General features: G+C 38.6%; 1 protein-coding gene across 4 annotated transcripts in view; it reads right to left on the reverse strand.

The window, feature by feature from the left end:
- SMPDL3A (sphingomyelin phosphodiesterase acid like 3A) overlaps positions 1-17525 on the reverse strand; it is a 53048-nt gene that overhangs the window by 34424 nt on the left and 1099 nt on the right. For 2 of the 4 annotated variants that reach the window (XM_065833728.2, XM_071806584.1), the window contains exons 2-8: positions 16545-16758; positions 14942-15086; positions 11891-11987; positions 10665-10843; positions 9377-9557; positions 7425-7549; positions 6160-6348 (exon numbers count right to left, since the gene is read on the reverse strand). In XM_065833728.2, the coding sequence (XP_065689800.2) occupies positions 6160-6348; positions 7425-7549; positions 9377-9557; positions 10665-10843; positions 11891-11987; positions 14942-15086; positions 16545-16758 (1130 nt within the window). Of the gene's footprint in view, positions 1-5220; positions 6349-7424; positions 7550-9376; positions 9558-10664; positions 10844-11890; positions 11988-14941; positions 15087-16544; positions 16759-17525 lie in introns of those variants that run through there. The other 2 variants (XM_065833729.2, XM_065833731.2) reach the window with 2 other exon arrangements.

A 17525-nucleotide genomic window follows, 5' to 3' on the forward strand; every position in this document is an offset into this window, starting at 1 on the left:
ATAAGTTAAACAACCTTTTCAGTGACTCAATCAAGGCTATGTAAAATGCACACTTCATTGCAATCAGCTGCAACAACATCAGAATCTTTTAGAGGGATACTTTACCAAAGTCTTAAGTTTCAACTGGCTTAAAAATGTTCTGTGGCAGATAGAAGTTTTCATAGGTGTAAAATATTCCAATATACGAGACAAGTTCTACCAGAAATGTCCAACAAAATATGAATGAGAAAGTGGCCAGGGAAAGCTTTTCAAAGTATCTAAAAATTGACAGTTCCCATTTTATAAGGCATTAAAAAGCCTGAGCAGCATGCAAGCATTTTAAGATACCCTATCCATCTGGAAGAAGAGTCTTTCTGCATGTGAGGGATACAACTACCAGCTTTTATGACCATCCCTGCTTGAAGGAAGATCCTGCTAGACTGAACACTGGAGATGTCGGGTTCAATGCTCATAAAAGAACCTAAAGAAATTGCCATCCTTTAGCAGCCTTGGGCATTTCTAAATTGTCTTGTAAACTTTAGAATCCACAAGATGTAGAGTGCCCCAACATCCCTAGAAATACTGCAGAAGGGTTGTCCATCTATAGTCCACGAACATCAAACCAGAAGGCCTGGCAGCACAATTCATTTGGATTTGTACACTAAGTCTGTATGTATATATTTACATGCCATAAATCAACACTATACAGGCAAATATTTGAAGGTAGATTTGAAGGGGGGAAAGAGGATACGTGTGTTATCACATCACTCTGGGCTACAGGGGGACTCATTTCAGGAAAAGCACAGTACTGATACAGCTCCTCTACCGCCACTACCCAAGTCTGTTTGTTCAGCTCCAGGTAGGACTGCGTTATGTCACACAGAAATATTTTTTAGGTATTTTTGAAAACCCATTCCTGAATGTGAAGTAGGCTTATTCATTACTTTATTCATTAATCCATCACTCTAATTTCAGTGCTCCAAAGCCAGTTTTTACCAACTGATCACCTGGCCTATCAAAACCCTCGACACCTATATTAACTATCAAAAGTCATACATTATATAGTACAAAAAAAGCTGCCGCAGTGTATCCATTGGCATGCAGCATGTTGGACAGGCAAAGTGTCCAATAAACTTCATAGCATGTGGGAAAGTTCTTGAGAACTGCTTAACAGTTTTCAGTGGAAAATGCTGTATCAATACCAGAATTTTGTATATAAATGCAACAGTTCCAAACAGAATTTTAATTTAGAATTTTTTTCAGTTCCAGGGAAGAAGGAGAAAGCCTAAACACCATGACAGATGCACAGCAAGTGCTTGAAGGGGAAGGTGGCAGGCTCAGGCACAGATCCCCGGTTCGTTTATCTCCCTGCCTAATACCTCAACAAGGTCTTGGTTCTCTTCCAGTGGGAAATATTGAGGTCTTAGGATGCTTTTGAGGATGGGAAGTACTTTTTTTTTTCCCAGCTCCACACTTGAAACTCCTCCAGCTTAATTATTCACGATGTCTGAGTGGTTGCTTTAAAATCCAACAAATAGTTTATAGGGTATGAGAACAGCATGTCCAGTTTTCTTACCCAACGCAAACTGGAAGGCATGATGGAGGAATATTTCTGTAACTACCTGTAACACATTTGACAGGTAGATTCATATCACAACTTGATAGAAATGCAGACAATAGAAGGCGTTTTCCAGACAGTCTTTCGATATAGTTTTACCACTGAAGGCAATATAAGTTGCACTTAAAGCACATCAGTGCTCTTCTCATTGCTTCACTAAGTGCTTAGGGCTGGGTTTTGCCACATTTCCAGTGGTTTTGCTTTCAACATTTTGGGTTTTAAGTGATTCCCTTGTTACAATTTCAGTCATCTGCCTACTGCATGTTCCACCCTACTTGTGACCACTCTCCTGATACCTACTTTCATAAGAATTGATGTATCATGTTCAGTAGCACACTCACAACATTCATTCAGTTCGGTGCCTTCACCATTCCCACAACCATCAGAAACTAAGTAAGCATACGTAGATGGTCAACATTTTCAGTTATTTTTCCTCTGTATGTTTGCTTTTAATTTCTACAGCTGTGATGTTTCACACACAGTATGAAAAAAATAAAACAAAACATTCATTGTACACTAGGCTTCTTTCCAGGCCAGCAAATAACAAAACTGGTAGAATTCTGAGGTAGGATGTTCCTCCAGCAAAACAAGAAAGCTGTGGCTGACAGATGACAAGTGAATTATCTAAAGCACTAGTTTCTTGTTGAAAACTGTAGTGGTAAGGACATAAAAGCTAGTCTTCAGCTTTTAGAAAACAAGGAAGGAAAGCAACTAGTCTTGTTTAGACAGTTACAGTCCCCTTCTTCATTGAAAGTGTCATAATTCCTCTTGACTGAGCACGAGAGGGACTTCCAAGAAGTTTTATTCTTAGACTGATGTGACAACTCATCTTCTTGAGATTGGTGTTTCCACAGAGGGAACTTACATGACAGTGTTAAACTAGATACTTACCCTTGAAGATGCTATGTGCTCAGCATTTGTCCATACAGGAAAAGGACCACAAGAGACGACATGTACTTAGTTACCTATTTCTGTCTTTAGACAACTTAAATTCACCACTTAAATTTTACTAACAATATGTTCAGTCACTGGCCATCTCCTCCAGTCATTTCAATTTCTTCAGGCTGGCAAGTGACAAACAGTAGAAATCATGAGATCACATCCTGGCACTACTGAGTGCCCCAAACTAAAGCAATTAACACAGGCCTCTGGGCACACCTTGAGTTTGGATGGGAGCACACCTCTGAACAGAGTTTACTGATCATCCCCACTTAATGTGCTTTCATTTGTATTGCAGAGTGCTCTTGGACAATGCTCTTTCAGATGCAACTGCAGCTGGCAGCTGCACTTCAAGGGTACATCTAACATCCTCCAATTGCTAATGAAATGTGCAGCAGTCACATCAGTGCCTCAGCACCAACTCTCCTGTTAAGGAAGGCACTCCTATTAGGTTGCAGTGACTGTTCATGTAGACATAAGCTCAGACAGTTAACTCCAGGAGAGAATTAAAGCACAGAAACTAACTGGAAGGAGACACCAGCCTGCTTAAGAATAGATCTTTGGTTTCCATCACATCCCTTTTCTGCTGGTTAGCTGAGCTGGACTCTGAAGATTCCTCCCATAGGCTCCAGTTATTCCCTGGATGTGGCTGAGACCTGCATCTACCACAAGGTTCTGGATCCATCAGGTGACATGATCTCCAAGAGCCAGTAACTGCTACATGGCAGTACTGCTATGAAGAAGTAGGAGTACTTCCTTTGGAAATTACTTACCTTCAAAAACTGGAAGTTAAATCCTAGAACATTTGAGAAATTGCTCTCCTTGTTCATTTGCCTCAAGTTTAATTGTAGATAAATTAAAAGCTTTTTAACTCACTAGGGGGAGTAATTTGTCTTTCTGTCAAATGCGACCTTACAAATATTCCCCCTAATCCTTCATGCAACATGGGGCCACAAAGTATTCTGTGAAAAGTGAAACAGGAATCTGGTTTACAGGAGTCAGCAACTTTATCACGCCATGTCTCTTTGGCATTTTCTATGATTCTTTACAGAAAGCTTCTGTCACGGAAGAATAACTTACCATTAGAACATTCCTAGATACATGAAGAAATGAAGATACATGGAGTTGGAACCTGAAATAAAAATACGATGGTCTCCTACTTCCCCTTACACCCAGGTGTCATCTAAACTGTTCATGTGATTTATCTCTTGGTTTTTTTTACAGTGTAACATTCCTAGAAGCCTTCCCCTTGGTTTATGTCTGTGTTAAAAGATGATGCAGTCAAACACATTTCTGGATCTTTCTTGGCCAAGCTAGGCTTGCATTTGCATGAGTATAGTTACATACAGAAGAAGCAGAGAATGCTAGCCTACACAAACAGGTGCATCTTGAAGGATATACCCTGGTTAAATGTAACCCTGGTGGACATACATCTCTGGCTAAAACAAACAAACAAAAAAAACTCCTTGGCTGATGCCATCCAACTCTTGGCTTCACTTGAAGTCCAGATTAAAAAACAGTATGTCTGGATCATAGTTTGCTATTTAGATATTTGTAGGCATTTATTTGTTCATGCTCACTAAATAACATCTACTGACACACACGCACAAAAAAAGAAATCTAGGAAGCAAGATGCCCAACAACTCCTCAGCAGCATATGACTTTTCCTATGGTTCCACAGCTACCAATCTGCCTTGTGCTTCAGCTCTCCCTAAAGTTCAGCAATAAAGAAGTCCTTAATGGAAAAATACAACTAGATAATTTTCATAGCGTTTCCATGATGTCTTGTAGGTACTAAACAGAAGTCACAGAACTCACAGGAACAAGCCAGTATGAGAAAAGAGACAGTTGTTCAAAGCACAAGACTGAACTGAACAAAACCCATCTGGCAAATTGTAGGAAGCTCAGCAATCCGATCAGCTGCAATTGCCCTTATGCTATCCGCCCACAACTTTCCTTGCTTGCCCTTGGAGAACAGATACTGGTAACACAGGGATTTTGTAATGAAAAAACCCATGAGACACCCAATGAAGAAACACATCCAACACAGAGAGAATCATCAGCTTTCAGGGCTGAAACTTCCTGGTACATCCTCACAGTCACAGTCTGCACAGAACTCACTTTAACTCAGGTTATCTACATATCCAGATATATTCAAAATTAGCCAGAGCGGATAGCTCTGAAGAGTTTACGTGTCCACCATGCCCTCTCCAAGCACAGAATTTAAAATACAGTACTGCATACTGTGCATTATTAATGGCATTTCTAAACATTACTGCCACTAGAGGATTTGTTTCTGAATGCAAATTTAGCAAACCAACCATTACCTCTGTGGATGACTGATGCATGACAAAATTCTGCTAAGTCTTTCAACCTTGAGTGAAAACAAAACCAGAAAATTCTTCAATAGCTACAGTAAAGGCTTTACTCTCACGAAAATAAACAGTTAGCAATCGGATTTCTCTCATAACCACTTCTACAGCTCCAGTTACCCTGGAATAATATTATCTAGAGAAGGGTCTGTATGGCAGTACATTGACCAAAGGTTCCAAAAGTATAGCTCTTGATGTGACAGAAAAATGGGTGAAAGTCCTTCTTGGTTACACACACTAGATAAATGCCCTACTTAATATTCTCATCTTGTGCACACATTTAACCACAAGAAGAATAATAATAGGTCTGTGCAATTGTAAATTCATACCTGTGATAATCTTCAGATTAAGTATTAGACTGCTCTGTGAAAAAAGAAACGTGAGAAACACCATGGCAAGTACATGTTTACCTGTGCTGCACAGAGAACATACATGCTATGTCTAGTGATGTTGATCAATTTAAACCTGATTCACGGCCTGCTGCAAAATCTTATACCAGGAGACTGCTTGATAGCAGTACCAATGTACATAGCCCTATAAGAAAAAAGCACTTTGTGCTGGGCAAACACACACTTTTGAAAAAAATGCATTTAGTATTTACAGGACAGAAGTTTGTGTTCCATTAAGTTACTTTTATGCTGTTGTTAGAAAATGCCCCTCAACAGAAGTGGGCTTAAGGGGTTAAGAAGGAAACTTGGCACAGGGGGGTGCCCAATACTGGCATCATATCAACAACATAACTGCACTGCAGTCTCCGCAAAGGTGGGTTTTGCAGATTTCAGTTTGCAAATTGTGACAGCAGATGGTTGAAGCCTGCCCCCATACAAACCCCTGCCTGAAATGGCATTGCCTACGTTTACACACCCTGAGAACACACTTGGATTTCCAAAGAACACCTGAAACAATAACGAAATACCTGGCCACTACTACATAGCAAATACATTTTTATCTAGATGTGGAAGGAAAATGTGTTTACAAGAAGAAAGATCTGGGGAGACTTATTGCACCCTTGAAATTCAGAGAAGTCCCACAGGCTCCCTCTCAGCATGTCCCTGCTTGAGGCAAAGGATAAGCAGGTTCTTTAAATCACAGGCTAAAGTCACTATCAGCATAAATTGCATGGAGATTTCATCTCCATGTTGCTTCACGATTGATACAATCTGTGTATGAGGAGTAATCCAAATATTGGATGGCACATATCTGGCAGGCCTTGCACCCCTCTTCACAGACAAGGGTTTTATCATAACTCACAATGAAATTGCTGTAATACCGCTCAAAGAGTGTGCTGTGTGGCAGAGACAACTGCTTAGCCATTTCATATAGGCTTTCCGGCTTCAAATCTTCAATGCCATAAGCTTTAGTCAGGATGTATTCTAATTTCCAGTTCGATTCATTTTTCTTGTTGGCATCTCTGAGGTCCAAGTAAAACTGCCAAAGATCCTACAGTTAAGGGAAAAAAAAAAAAAAAGGAAACAAAAAATAGGCACTGCTGTATTGCTTTCTTCCCTGCTTCATTAAGTCTCTAGAGTGACCTATTGATTAGGAAGCTGTCACTCCTCATTATTCACAACTGAATAGAAGGTCACGTCCCACCCCAAGAGCTGGGCTTACACCCAAAGCTGGTACTTGCAGTGCAGTAATGGGGGGGATGGGGAGGAGAACAAAAAGGAGCCACAAAAGGCTGCAGTGGCAGTGTTAGGGGTCTTTCCTGTCCCAACTGGAAACCATCCGCCACTGTGCTCATGTCTGCTTTAGGAGTGGGGCAAAAAGGTGAGAATTAGAAGCCTCTCTTCTGATGGCGGTGCTTGAGGGGTGGAATGGAAAGAAAAATAATGGCCCAGGGAGTATTTAAGGGAAAAGGAGAGACGGAGATGCAGGAGTGAAATGTGCAGAAGAAAGGAGCAGCCTGTATTAGCACAAGTCTCTAGAAAGAAACCAGTCACGGTGCAGGATGTGTTGTCACTGAACTCAGTGAGGTCAAGATTTTACCCTGAGTTAGAGAGAATATCCGAGTCATTCAGAGCCAAAACAACTATACAGGATTTAATTGATTTCAAAAAATCACATGAGACTACAGAATATTCTACTTTTTTGCTTCTAAATTTATCTTTAAAAAGTATAAACTTATATAGAAGGGTGCATGATTACAAAAGACATCACAGGGTTAAAAGTGATTCACCAGCAAACATTGGTATGTAAACAAGGCCAGGATTTAAGTGAACCTTTTTCACTGTTGCAGAGCTCCCTGTAAATAGTTTCAGGATTCCGCCCAGAAAATTTCTGACTCTTTGATTCTATGACGTAAGAATATTTCATAGAGAACAGAAAGTATTGGGTAGTCCTGCAGGCACAGAAAGACTGAACAAGATTTTCTTTCCTTTGCCCAAGAAGAAAAATAAAGAGTAAGCACCAAAGTTCCACCAATGTACATAATACTAAAAAGACTTACATCTTGCTGTAATTTTTAATGGCATTATATTTGAAGTCTTAAACAATGCTTCAAAATCTTTACTTACCAGCAAGCTGTAATCAAGAAGATCATATTGATACAATCTGACACCAGGGTTATTGGACTCCAGTTGCCACACATTCTTTACTGGGGTTACAGCAGGTGCCACAAACAAGGAATTTACTGGCTTTTCTGCAGGCAGAGGGAAAGTGAGGAAACTGTTCCCTTCTGATCACTTCTTTCTCAAACAAATGTTTTTTGTAGAGAACCAACACAGCAAGAACCAGAGTAACTGGCTTAAGTACATTAGCACTTTTTTTCCTGAATTAGCTGTATCACTGTGTTTCACTGAATAGACCAAAATCTGTGTAAAATACCACAGTACCACTTAAATTTTTCTACAGTAGAGACTTCCCACCAATTCAACTAGCTGTGCAAAATTATCTTGCCTATATGTAAGGTCTCCGTATTTTGCATATTTCTACTGAAGAAATGTTCAAAACTTATAGTTGTTGTCTCCATGCTATACTTTGCGTGTTGTTTTTTTTTTCTTTTATGTATTTATGATGTTATTTGAAACACCAGGGTATCATCACCTGACCCTGACTTCACTCATTTCGACTAGCCCAGCCCCTAGTACGTGAAAATAGGACTTTACAGCAACCAAAACAAGAGGATGTACACAGGCTTTAATTAGACAGCATATGCAGGATAGCATATTGAGAGGTTCTCTGTGGAACAAAAAACGAAGCCCTAACTATTCCTGTCTCTGACAACATCGCAGCAGTGAGATCCCAAGATCAGTAGAAGCTTTGAAAGCTTGGAAATTCATAGATTCTTCTGGAGAAGATAAAACTGTGCTCTGTATCTCAGTACACTGCTATTGGCTACAATGTTACATTTATCTTGAATTCTCTGGAATTTTGTCAAGAGGAAAATGGCATGAATAGAAGACAGCCTGATACGGTACAGACAAACACAAACTGTATTTAGCTACATGCAAGTTCGACAGGGCACCAAGATCAGTCTGTCCTCAGTGAAATTTGCAGTAGAGATGCTGGTTTCATGCACAAATGGGCAAAGGTACAAAAATACCTAGGTATAAGACTACCTTGAACACCATTTAAAAAATATTAAGAAAAAGTTCATTCACTATGGCTGGATTCCTTTTTACTGAAGATTAATTTAATGATAATGCCATGTAAAAAGGTAAATTATTTAGAATACTGTTACCCCAGTCTGCATTTTGTGTATTGCTTTTATGAGTTCATAAAAAAAAAAAATAGCCGATTAATATTTGCGTATTTTACATAAACCAAAGCAACACACCTCCCACTGTTCTATGGTAAAGACACAAGTATTTAACCAGTTACTTGTTAAGAGTTCTTCCATTAGAGGTGTTAGAGTTCTCCATATGGCCATGCCCATGCTTAACACTAAGGGACTTCAAAGCAATAAACAGAAGTTTCAAACCTGGGTGCTTTTCTTGAAGGGAAATTAGCTGATCTAAGAGATGCAACAGGCAGAGACTTTTTTTTTCCCCTGCCTCCTGCTTACCCTTATCTTAATTAACTTTGAAGCAGCAGGGAACTCAGCAGAGAGGCACAGTAATGATGCAGGAAACACAAGAACATAGAGCATGTCTAGTTGGCCTGAGAACATTCCCTTTGACACATTACACAATAGCAACTGGCCAGTATAATTTGCCCATGTCACTGAGGGAGTAGAGAGGAAAGACTAGAAATTCTTGTGTAGCCATGAGCATTCATTTTAAAAAAGCGAGAAGCTTGGAGAGTCTCTTCTGACTTCAACAGAAAAGGACAGTCTGCCATGCAAGGTTCTCTCTGGGGAAAAAGTGAGAGTGTGTGAGGCTTGAACTCCTGTAGATAAATAGCAACATTTCCCACTTTCCGTTTTCAATTATTTATAACAGAGGCTGACCAGTAAGAACATGCAAGGAAGTATTAATTTGCTTTTAATCCAGAAGAAAAAGATGAAGCATTCAAAAAGCATCATTACCTTCTTCATCCAGCAGGACCATGATACTGTCTCTATGTGTGTGTCCAAAAAACTGCCCCGCAATAACACTACTGTATTTACGAAAAATCTTTACCAGTCTCTCATTGTAATGCTCCCTGATAGCTGTAGTATTCCTTGCATACGGCAAGTATCCTATTGGTACATGTCCTATTATATACACCTAAGAAATTATACACAGAAAGCACAATCAGCACCTTCATTTGAAATTTATACTTTTATCTATAACTTGGAAATGGTTACTACAATTTCATAATAATGATATCTTAGAAATGGCATTTTGAAAGCTATAAATCATGACAGTTTTCATATGCAAAATAAAAACAGTAAAAATGTTTAAAATCATACTGTGAAAAAGGTAGAATTTTGTGTGTGTGTGTGAATTCGGTATATTCTTGGGGAAAAAAATTATTTCAAATGAAAAAAAAAGTTATTAGGGCAAGACTTCTGATTTGGCATCTCAAGGGGACAGTAAGAAAACCTTATGTCAGAATATTACAAAGCCTGCATGGCCAGAGTTACAGAATTGTGGAAGAACAAGTTAAAACCCCTCTGTCTGAGGCAGACGCTTGGTTCCAACTGCACACACCAACTAATACGCTGCAGGGTTTTACGAGGAGGGAAAACCTCTCCTTTCTTCTGACTGTAATATTTTTAAAATTACAACATCATAGCAAAATGTAAACATGTTTCAAATCAGTTTTTCTGGTCAGATGATGATCCAATCCTCACACCAATCAGTCAAACACGAGCCAGCAACCTCACTTCAAAACCTGACTATTATAAGACAATTTATCACAACACTCGAATCATGGCAATTGCTGCAGCCTGGCTAAGTTTTGTGGTTGACACACTCCTTTCTATTTTTGATACAATTACATAAAAATATAAATGAAATATGCTAGTTTTGGTCTCAGGCCAAGAGCGCACACATTAAAATTAAAGGCTATGGGTAAAAAGACTCCAAAAGTGAAAGTATTAAGTATTCTCATCCTGGCTTCTATAGTATTTTACACAGTCAGAAAGAAAAGGTATTTTACTGTATAATTGGAGAAACTGCAACTATTTTATTAATTGTTGTAGTACAATGTGCATATTCATGGAAGAATTATTTTTAAAAATGAAATTTTGATTTTGCGGTATCTTTGGCAGCATTAATATTCTTGTAGAATAATGTTTATATTTTCATTGTCTCTACTCACTTCTCTTTTTTCTGTTCTTTTCAAGGTATAAACAGATAATACTGATGGGTTCTGTTCACAGCCCTTACCTTTTCCTTCTTTTCTGAAGAGGTTTCCAGTATTCCCTCCAGCCAAGCAAACTGGTTGGCTGGGTCAGTGATATTCACAGTTACACTGTTGGGGCCATAATATAAATTTGTGTTCAGACTGATTATCCTGAGTGATTGAGAGCTATCACTGGATTCAAACAGCTGTGTGTAGAAGCCACCTGTGAAAATGAGACAAACATCATCTGAAAAATGAAAGGCTTCAAAGCGTGACTTCAGAATGAAAGTCCAGCACTGACAAAATAACCATCCTTATGTTTCTAATAATATAGAAAATGGCATGTTTATTCAAGCCATGCAGCACTGTATCACAACAGAACATCTTAAGGATTTGGTTTTAGCAACATTTTAGTAGGAGAGGTTGACACTGAATTTTTTAATGAATTCTTTCCTGTAATTGCCTTTGTGTTTTACTTGAAAGTTTTCAGATGCAATTATTCAACTGACACACAAGAAGTGCCCTTTAACATTTCTTCCACACTGAGAGATGAAGTAACTGTTAAAAAGTCCACATTTCTGGAAATAGTGCAAACATACAGGTTACTCCAGGAAGAACTGTTTGAGTTTAGTAGCCTTGTACTTTGAAAGTCATTTAACTTCAGACTGGAATAAGATGAAAAGCAAAGATCACATTTTTTTCAATCCAAGCTCATAAAACCCTCCATGGCACACAGAGCTTCTTCAGTGGATGCAGTTTCATAAATCATGGACTTCAGTGTAGCCATGGCAATAGAGCTATAACAATATACCTTAACTTAAGGACTTCCCCTTCGAGTTTTATTTTTCCTATTAGGGTTTCTACTTCCACTCTTACCCAAAGTTCATTCTCATTCATGACACAAAAAACACAAATTAAACTTTCAAATCCCTGATGTCTGAGTGGATTGGAAATTGTGCTGAACTTTTCAGTCCTTTGCTAAAAAGATATAAGATCATAAATAAATAAATATTTCACATGCATTGGTACAAAGTAAATAATACTGCACACGTTACAAGAAGCAATAATTATTGCATCAGAAGAGAATAAATGTACCATGAAGATAAGTATTGCTATTCAAAAAGACAAGTGAGCTCTTCCAGGAGAAGCATTACAATAATCCATTGTGCCAATTCATCCTACGAGACTTAGCTAAACAAATCGGATAAATCAATAGAAACCTCAGTACTCTAAGTCCTAGTTTTATAATGCATTACTGGTATATTTTTACCTTTTCTGAAGGTATTGATCGCTTCATCAGTCAGCCAAGGTTTCCAGAAATCTGCTACAGCATTGTAAACTTCACTGGTTGTTACAGGAAGCTGATCCTGTCAGAGAGCAGAACCTGCCTAAGTTTTAGCATTCAGACACACAGACAAAAAAAATTACTGAATTATCCCACCTGCCCTCTCACATAACACTCAAGTGTACCCAGTCATCACCAGGAGGAACTCAGGAAAGGTAAAAAAAAACCTTTTGAACATCCAGTATTGCTGATCAGGAACAAATGTCTGAGCTTGGTCAGAACTGACTGCATGGCCTTGTTAATGCATTGATATACCAATGCCAGAAATATTTGAAGCTTTAGGAGCCCAGCAGAGTAGAAAATTATACATTCTGCAAAATTAATAAATATATTAACTGAAGATTCAAAGCTTAAAAATGAAGAGTCTTGGCAGAAAAGCTTGAACATAAGCTTCTTTACAGCAGGTGAAGTTTTCAAGCAAATTGGGGTTCATAGCAGCACCTCCAAACTCCACTACAGCCCTCGGAAACATTCTGGTGAAATTCACAACTATTTCCGTGATAACCTGTAGTTCTAGTAACACAGCATTTAAAACATAAAAGAAAAGTTCTGTCAGTGTTTTCTCCCACAGGCTCTAATTAGGACTGTAGCACTCTTCAGCCTGAGCCAAGCAATGTCCAAGCGCCACAGCCTGAGAAGAGCCACGCTCTTACCTAACCCTGACAGGAAGATTCCAGCCTGTCTTTGCCTTTCCTAAAATACCTGCCTGGATCAAAACAAAACAACCAAAAGTCAAAAAATAGGCACAGTATTACAGTGCCTGTTTTCTTAAACATAAAATTTGACCTTTTCAAGATCTTTGAAACTAAATCTACGTTATTAGAGGCTTAGGCACAAAATCTCTGTCTAGGAGTAGTGCAATCAGAAGCCTGTTCAGACATTTCTTGCTTGCAGTGCACAGATATGAGTTATCCAGAATGCTTTGAGCCATAACAGTTCAGCCAGAGCTAATAGTCACTAACAGGCAGAGCAAAACCTGATCTTAGATAAGATGTTATGTTAAGGACTGAAGGTGGTTTGGACCCAAGCAAGTCAGTGCTCTGTGAACTTGGGAATTAGAAAGCAGTTTGAGAATTTGTTTTAAGCAGAGGTAAGGATGTGGAACAAATAAGGCTACGGAGAAAGACCGAGGTCACAATATATAACCTGAAAGGTACACCAATGCTTGATTAACCTGTGTAGTATTTTTAATAGGTTCTGCAAGAAAAATCACCCAAGACTGTTAAATTTTTAAGACTGACAGGTTAGAACACAATAGAGAGCAATAAAATTCTTCAGGGCATGGCGAGCGCACAGCTTTCACACTTGTTCTGGAACAGCCTCTAGCGTGTGGCTTGCTCCACATCGCTTCCAGTCCACGGGACATTTGCCAACTATGTCCATATGAGAAACAGAAAAGTTGTCAACAGCCAAAAAAAATACCCAACAACCTGAAATGACCCCATAGAGGTGAAATTCTGATACCGGGGTCCTTTTCAAACAGTAACAGAAAAGTGTCAGCTCTGCACATTGGTGAAACCTGCCATTTCAAAGCCAAGTATCACAAAAACACTCCTGTGTGGCTTTGTGCGGAGAGAAATATAACAGCTATTCCAGTCAGCAGCCTGTCTCAAAATAATATCTGCTGCCCCTCTGCCTCTCTTGACCATCTTTTTTCTATCACCAGATTAAATTTTACAAACAAAACTCATATTTGTTGGAAAGGTCATTATATTCTTTGTCTACAAGGTTACTGTATATAGTTTTTTCTTCTATATCAAAATATTGTCTGTTAAGACTTCCTAAAAACAAAACAAAATTAAAACAAAACACTAAGTGAGACTTCAGTTAAGGTGTTATTTACCAAAATACTGGCGGTTTCTGGTGAACCAACCTGGTACCCTGTCAGGGTATACAACAAGCTGAAGCTATACTGCCATTCTACGAATGCAAAGAGACTCAAGTCCCAGTGTGGCTTATGCACTCATGTTTCCAAGGTATGTTCAGCTCTTATTTTGTCTCTCAGATTTCCCTTTGCTCCCCTTTGAGCACTTCCCCAATCTGGGAATCACTAACTCCAGCAATGATACAATCACCTACTACACCAGGGTATACCCTGATAGGTCTAATGAACACCACAGCAAACTGGAACGAAAGTCATTGGGGGTTAGAAGGGGTGTTACAGAATTCCCATTACACATTTCAAACAAAATATTTTAGCTGACCCGCTCCACATTCCTCCTGATCCTCTCAGATCCAATGACAGAACTTGCTTCTCAGTTCTGCGTGCTGACAGACCAACCCACAGTATGTTTTAAAGGACACATGAAGCAATTGTTTACTTTTGACCTATGCCAAGAAAAATAATTCGCAGAACACTGAAAGTAAAAAAGCACTGTCCTCAGCTGCAATGGCACACATATCCAGTAAATCACCAATGCAAATATTCTAAGTGTCCAATAAGGAAAGAAAAAAAGACATATTTTTAATAAAAGCAGCAAAACTATGGGTATATTACAAAAATTCTGCCATTAGTCTGATAAAAAAATGTCAGTGATTTCAACAGAGAGATTTTCAGTAGGTCTTGAATCTTAACACATGTTCTCAGATCCATTAAGGACGTAATTTCTGTTAGATTAAGTTATTGTACACACATGCATGACTTACATAGCAAGAAATAAAGTGTGAATTAACTATGATGAGACCTGGTGGTTCTAATCCATTGGGAACGATTAGCAGGACTAGCATTGCCTCAGGCAATGCACAGATTTTACCTGGCATCAAGGTTTACTTAGGTGACTTAACAGAGAGAGAGAGAGAGGTACTTTCTGTTCTAGATTGGAACTATTTATAATTTTAAATACTAACTGGAGAATTGTAGAATACTGTTTCCAGAATAACAGCTACACAGATTTAACTCTTTTTTTTCACACCTGCTTTCCGAGTGTTAGGAACACACTCAATATGACATATAAACAAATTTCTAATGTGTTTTACCTGCGGCCAATAGTCATGATTGCCCAGGGCTGGGAAAACCTGAAGATCTGGAAAGAAATTACGAATTGTAGAGCTCATATTGCCAATGATGCTAATGACCAATTTTGTGGAGAGTTCTTTTACAGGAACATGAGGAGGGCTATCTCTGAAAAATGAAAATGTTCTATTAACAAAGGTTTATTAGCAACATAAGGCAGAAAATTCTGCAAACACATCTACATTCTAGCACGTAATACTACGAACTATAGCCTTGTTAATTAAAATCATAGAATTGCCTGAAAAGCTTTCTGAAAAGGCTTTAAAACAAATAAAAAAACCCCAAGTAGACTAATGTTTATCCTATGACTCACATAACTAAGATTTCTTAGAAATTAATTCAATTCAACTCCATCATTTGGAGCTACTGTGCAGTTTGGGTTATACATCTTCTGTCATCTGCACAACCTTGTAAGTTCTTTTCTCCCCTTTTAACAACATCCTGTTGAAAATAAAATATAATAATGTAAGTGAAATAAGTTAATCACTTGTCTTCACATATTTCCCCCAGCAAAACTGACACAACATACATAAATTTCCCAGCAAAGAAGACCCTGTCATTGACAAACAAACTAGTTCTCACAAACACTCAAAGATACTAATCTCTTTGATAAATTATCTATTGATCTATAAAAAATCATGTGATGGTAGAATGGAGAATTTTGCTAAGGCAGAAGTGTAAATTAATGCTATATTTCACGAATATCTAGAAATAACAAGGCATGGCACTATCAAGCTACTCATATGCCTCCCTTTCACCTTCTTTCTCCAGTCACACTGCTAAGGCACACAAAGCCTCACATATAACACATCTGTGAGAGAGAATTATGATGCCCATTTTCTAATAAGGAACATGGGCAAAGAAAAGGTAAATATTTTACTCAAGAGGGGACTACACACATCCAAAATACTGCAATGAGGGGCTGTGAAACCACACTTTCTTTAGAAGCACATGCAGCTACGAGTGATAGTAATGGAGACAGCATCTATGACACCGTTATCCTTCCACCACTAGCCCCTGATCTAGAATTCATTCAGGCACCGAACCTGAAGGGTAACTTCATACACATACATAAGCTACCTATAGTATTGTTTGATTCTAGTTACCTCACAGAACCAAATAAAAGATAGTTAAATGGTATCTTCTAAAAAGGGATGCGCTTTAGATTTAACAAGCTTAAGACCTACAAAATGCAATACCTCACATAATAATTCATTCCAGTCAGTTATTCCTCTGACTTTTCTTTTTGCTTTTTCCATGTTCCACCCTCCCAGTTACCATTTCTATTAACTTACACTAATACAGTCATGTGGTAAATGTCCCAATGAACAGTCCAATAATGTTCAGAGATTATTACAGAGATCAAAATGTGTTCCTGAGGCCTTATATTCTCACTCAGTCTTCCACTTTTTGGCTATTTGGACAGCTAAAGGGACTATTTTAAAAGTAGCCTTTGTGAGATACTAAAGTCAGATCTGTTGGTGCAAATACAACCTTGTGAATTACTGCACTGTATGGTTGTCCAGCTGTTAAAAACTTTAACTGCAGAGTCACCTGAACACTTACCCCGTCCAAATCATGAATGAAACCTGCTGTTTTGAATCCTTCATGAATGCAAATGCTGACAAAATAAGTTCATATGGAGAATCACACAAAAAGTCTCCAAAAGGGCCTGGGTCGGTGGCATTGGCTCCTTTGGAAGAAGAACAAACTTTGGTGCGATCAGGGGTAACGTGGTAAGTCGGATCTAAATGTAGGTCAGATACATGCCAGAACTGCCCTGTTTTCAGAAAACAAAGATTAAAGAAAATGCATTATTTGTATTTGAGCTGGATATACATGGGTAATGCCAAGTTTGCTCCAGTTTGTCTACTGCTATTCCTTTTTCAAGTTTTGTAAAGGAGAATAAATTCAACAAATTGACGATTAGCCTGTCTGATAAGTGTGGGTGAGTTCTGCTTTCCCGATGAGAGTCAATCCACATAGTCTACTTAGAAAAACCGAAAACAGAAGCAGAGGTAAAGGTTTAAGCTATTCAGCAGGAAGTAAAAAAAAAAAAGTTGGTAGGGATTGGAAAATCAGCTCCTTTTCATTAATGCCAATCTGGAAACTGGAGAGCAGAGGAGGTGACAGAAGGATTTCTCCGCTCCACCTGAAAAGAGAGGTAATTGCATTTTAACTATTTTTCCAGACATTCCCTGGCTGGAAGCTAACATAAAAGATCACAATCTAGAAAGAAAGGCAAGAAACAACACGTGCGTAAACATTTCAAAGGTGTTTTTCTCCCCAGCAGTCACAGTAGCAGAGATGGGGCTTCTCACCAGACAGAGGTGTGTCAGGCTTACTTCCTCACTACTCTCCAGGCTGACACATTCTCGGCCACTGGTACTTAGCACTGCAGGGAAAGAGCAGCTGAGAAGTATAAGAATATGCTGAACAAAATGGATTAAGCTTGTATTAGACTAACAGCCTTCAGGTTTTATGTAAAATAAGATTGACTTATTTATGTCCGTTTCAAAGCACTTGGGAAAGGCACACGTGTATCTG

The sequence above is a fragment of the Patagioenas fasciata genome, chromosome 3, assembly GCF_037038585.1.
Source record: "Patagioenas fasciata isolate bPatFas1 chromosome 3, bPatFas1.hap1, whole genome shotgun sequence".
NCBI lineage: Eukaryota > Metazoa > Chordata > Aves > Columbiformes > Columbidae > Patagioenas > Patagioenas fasciata.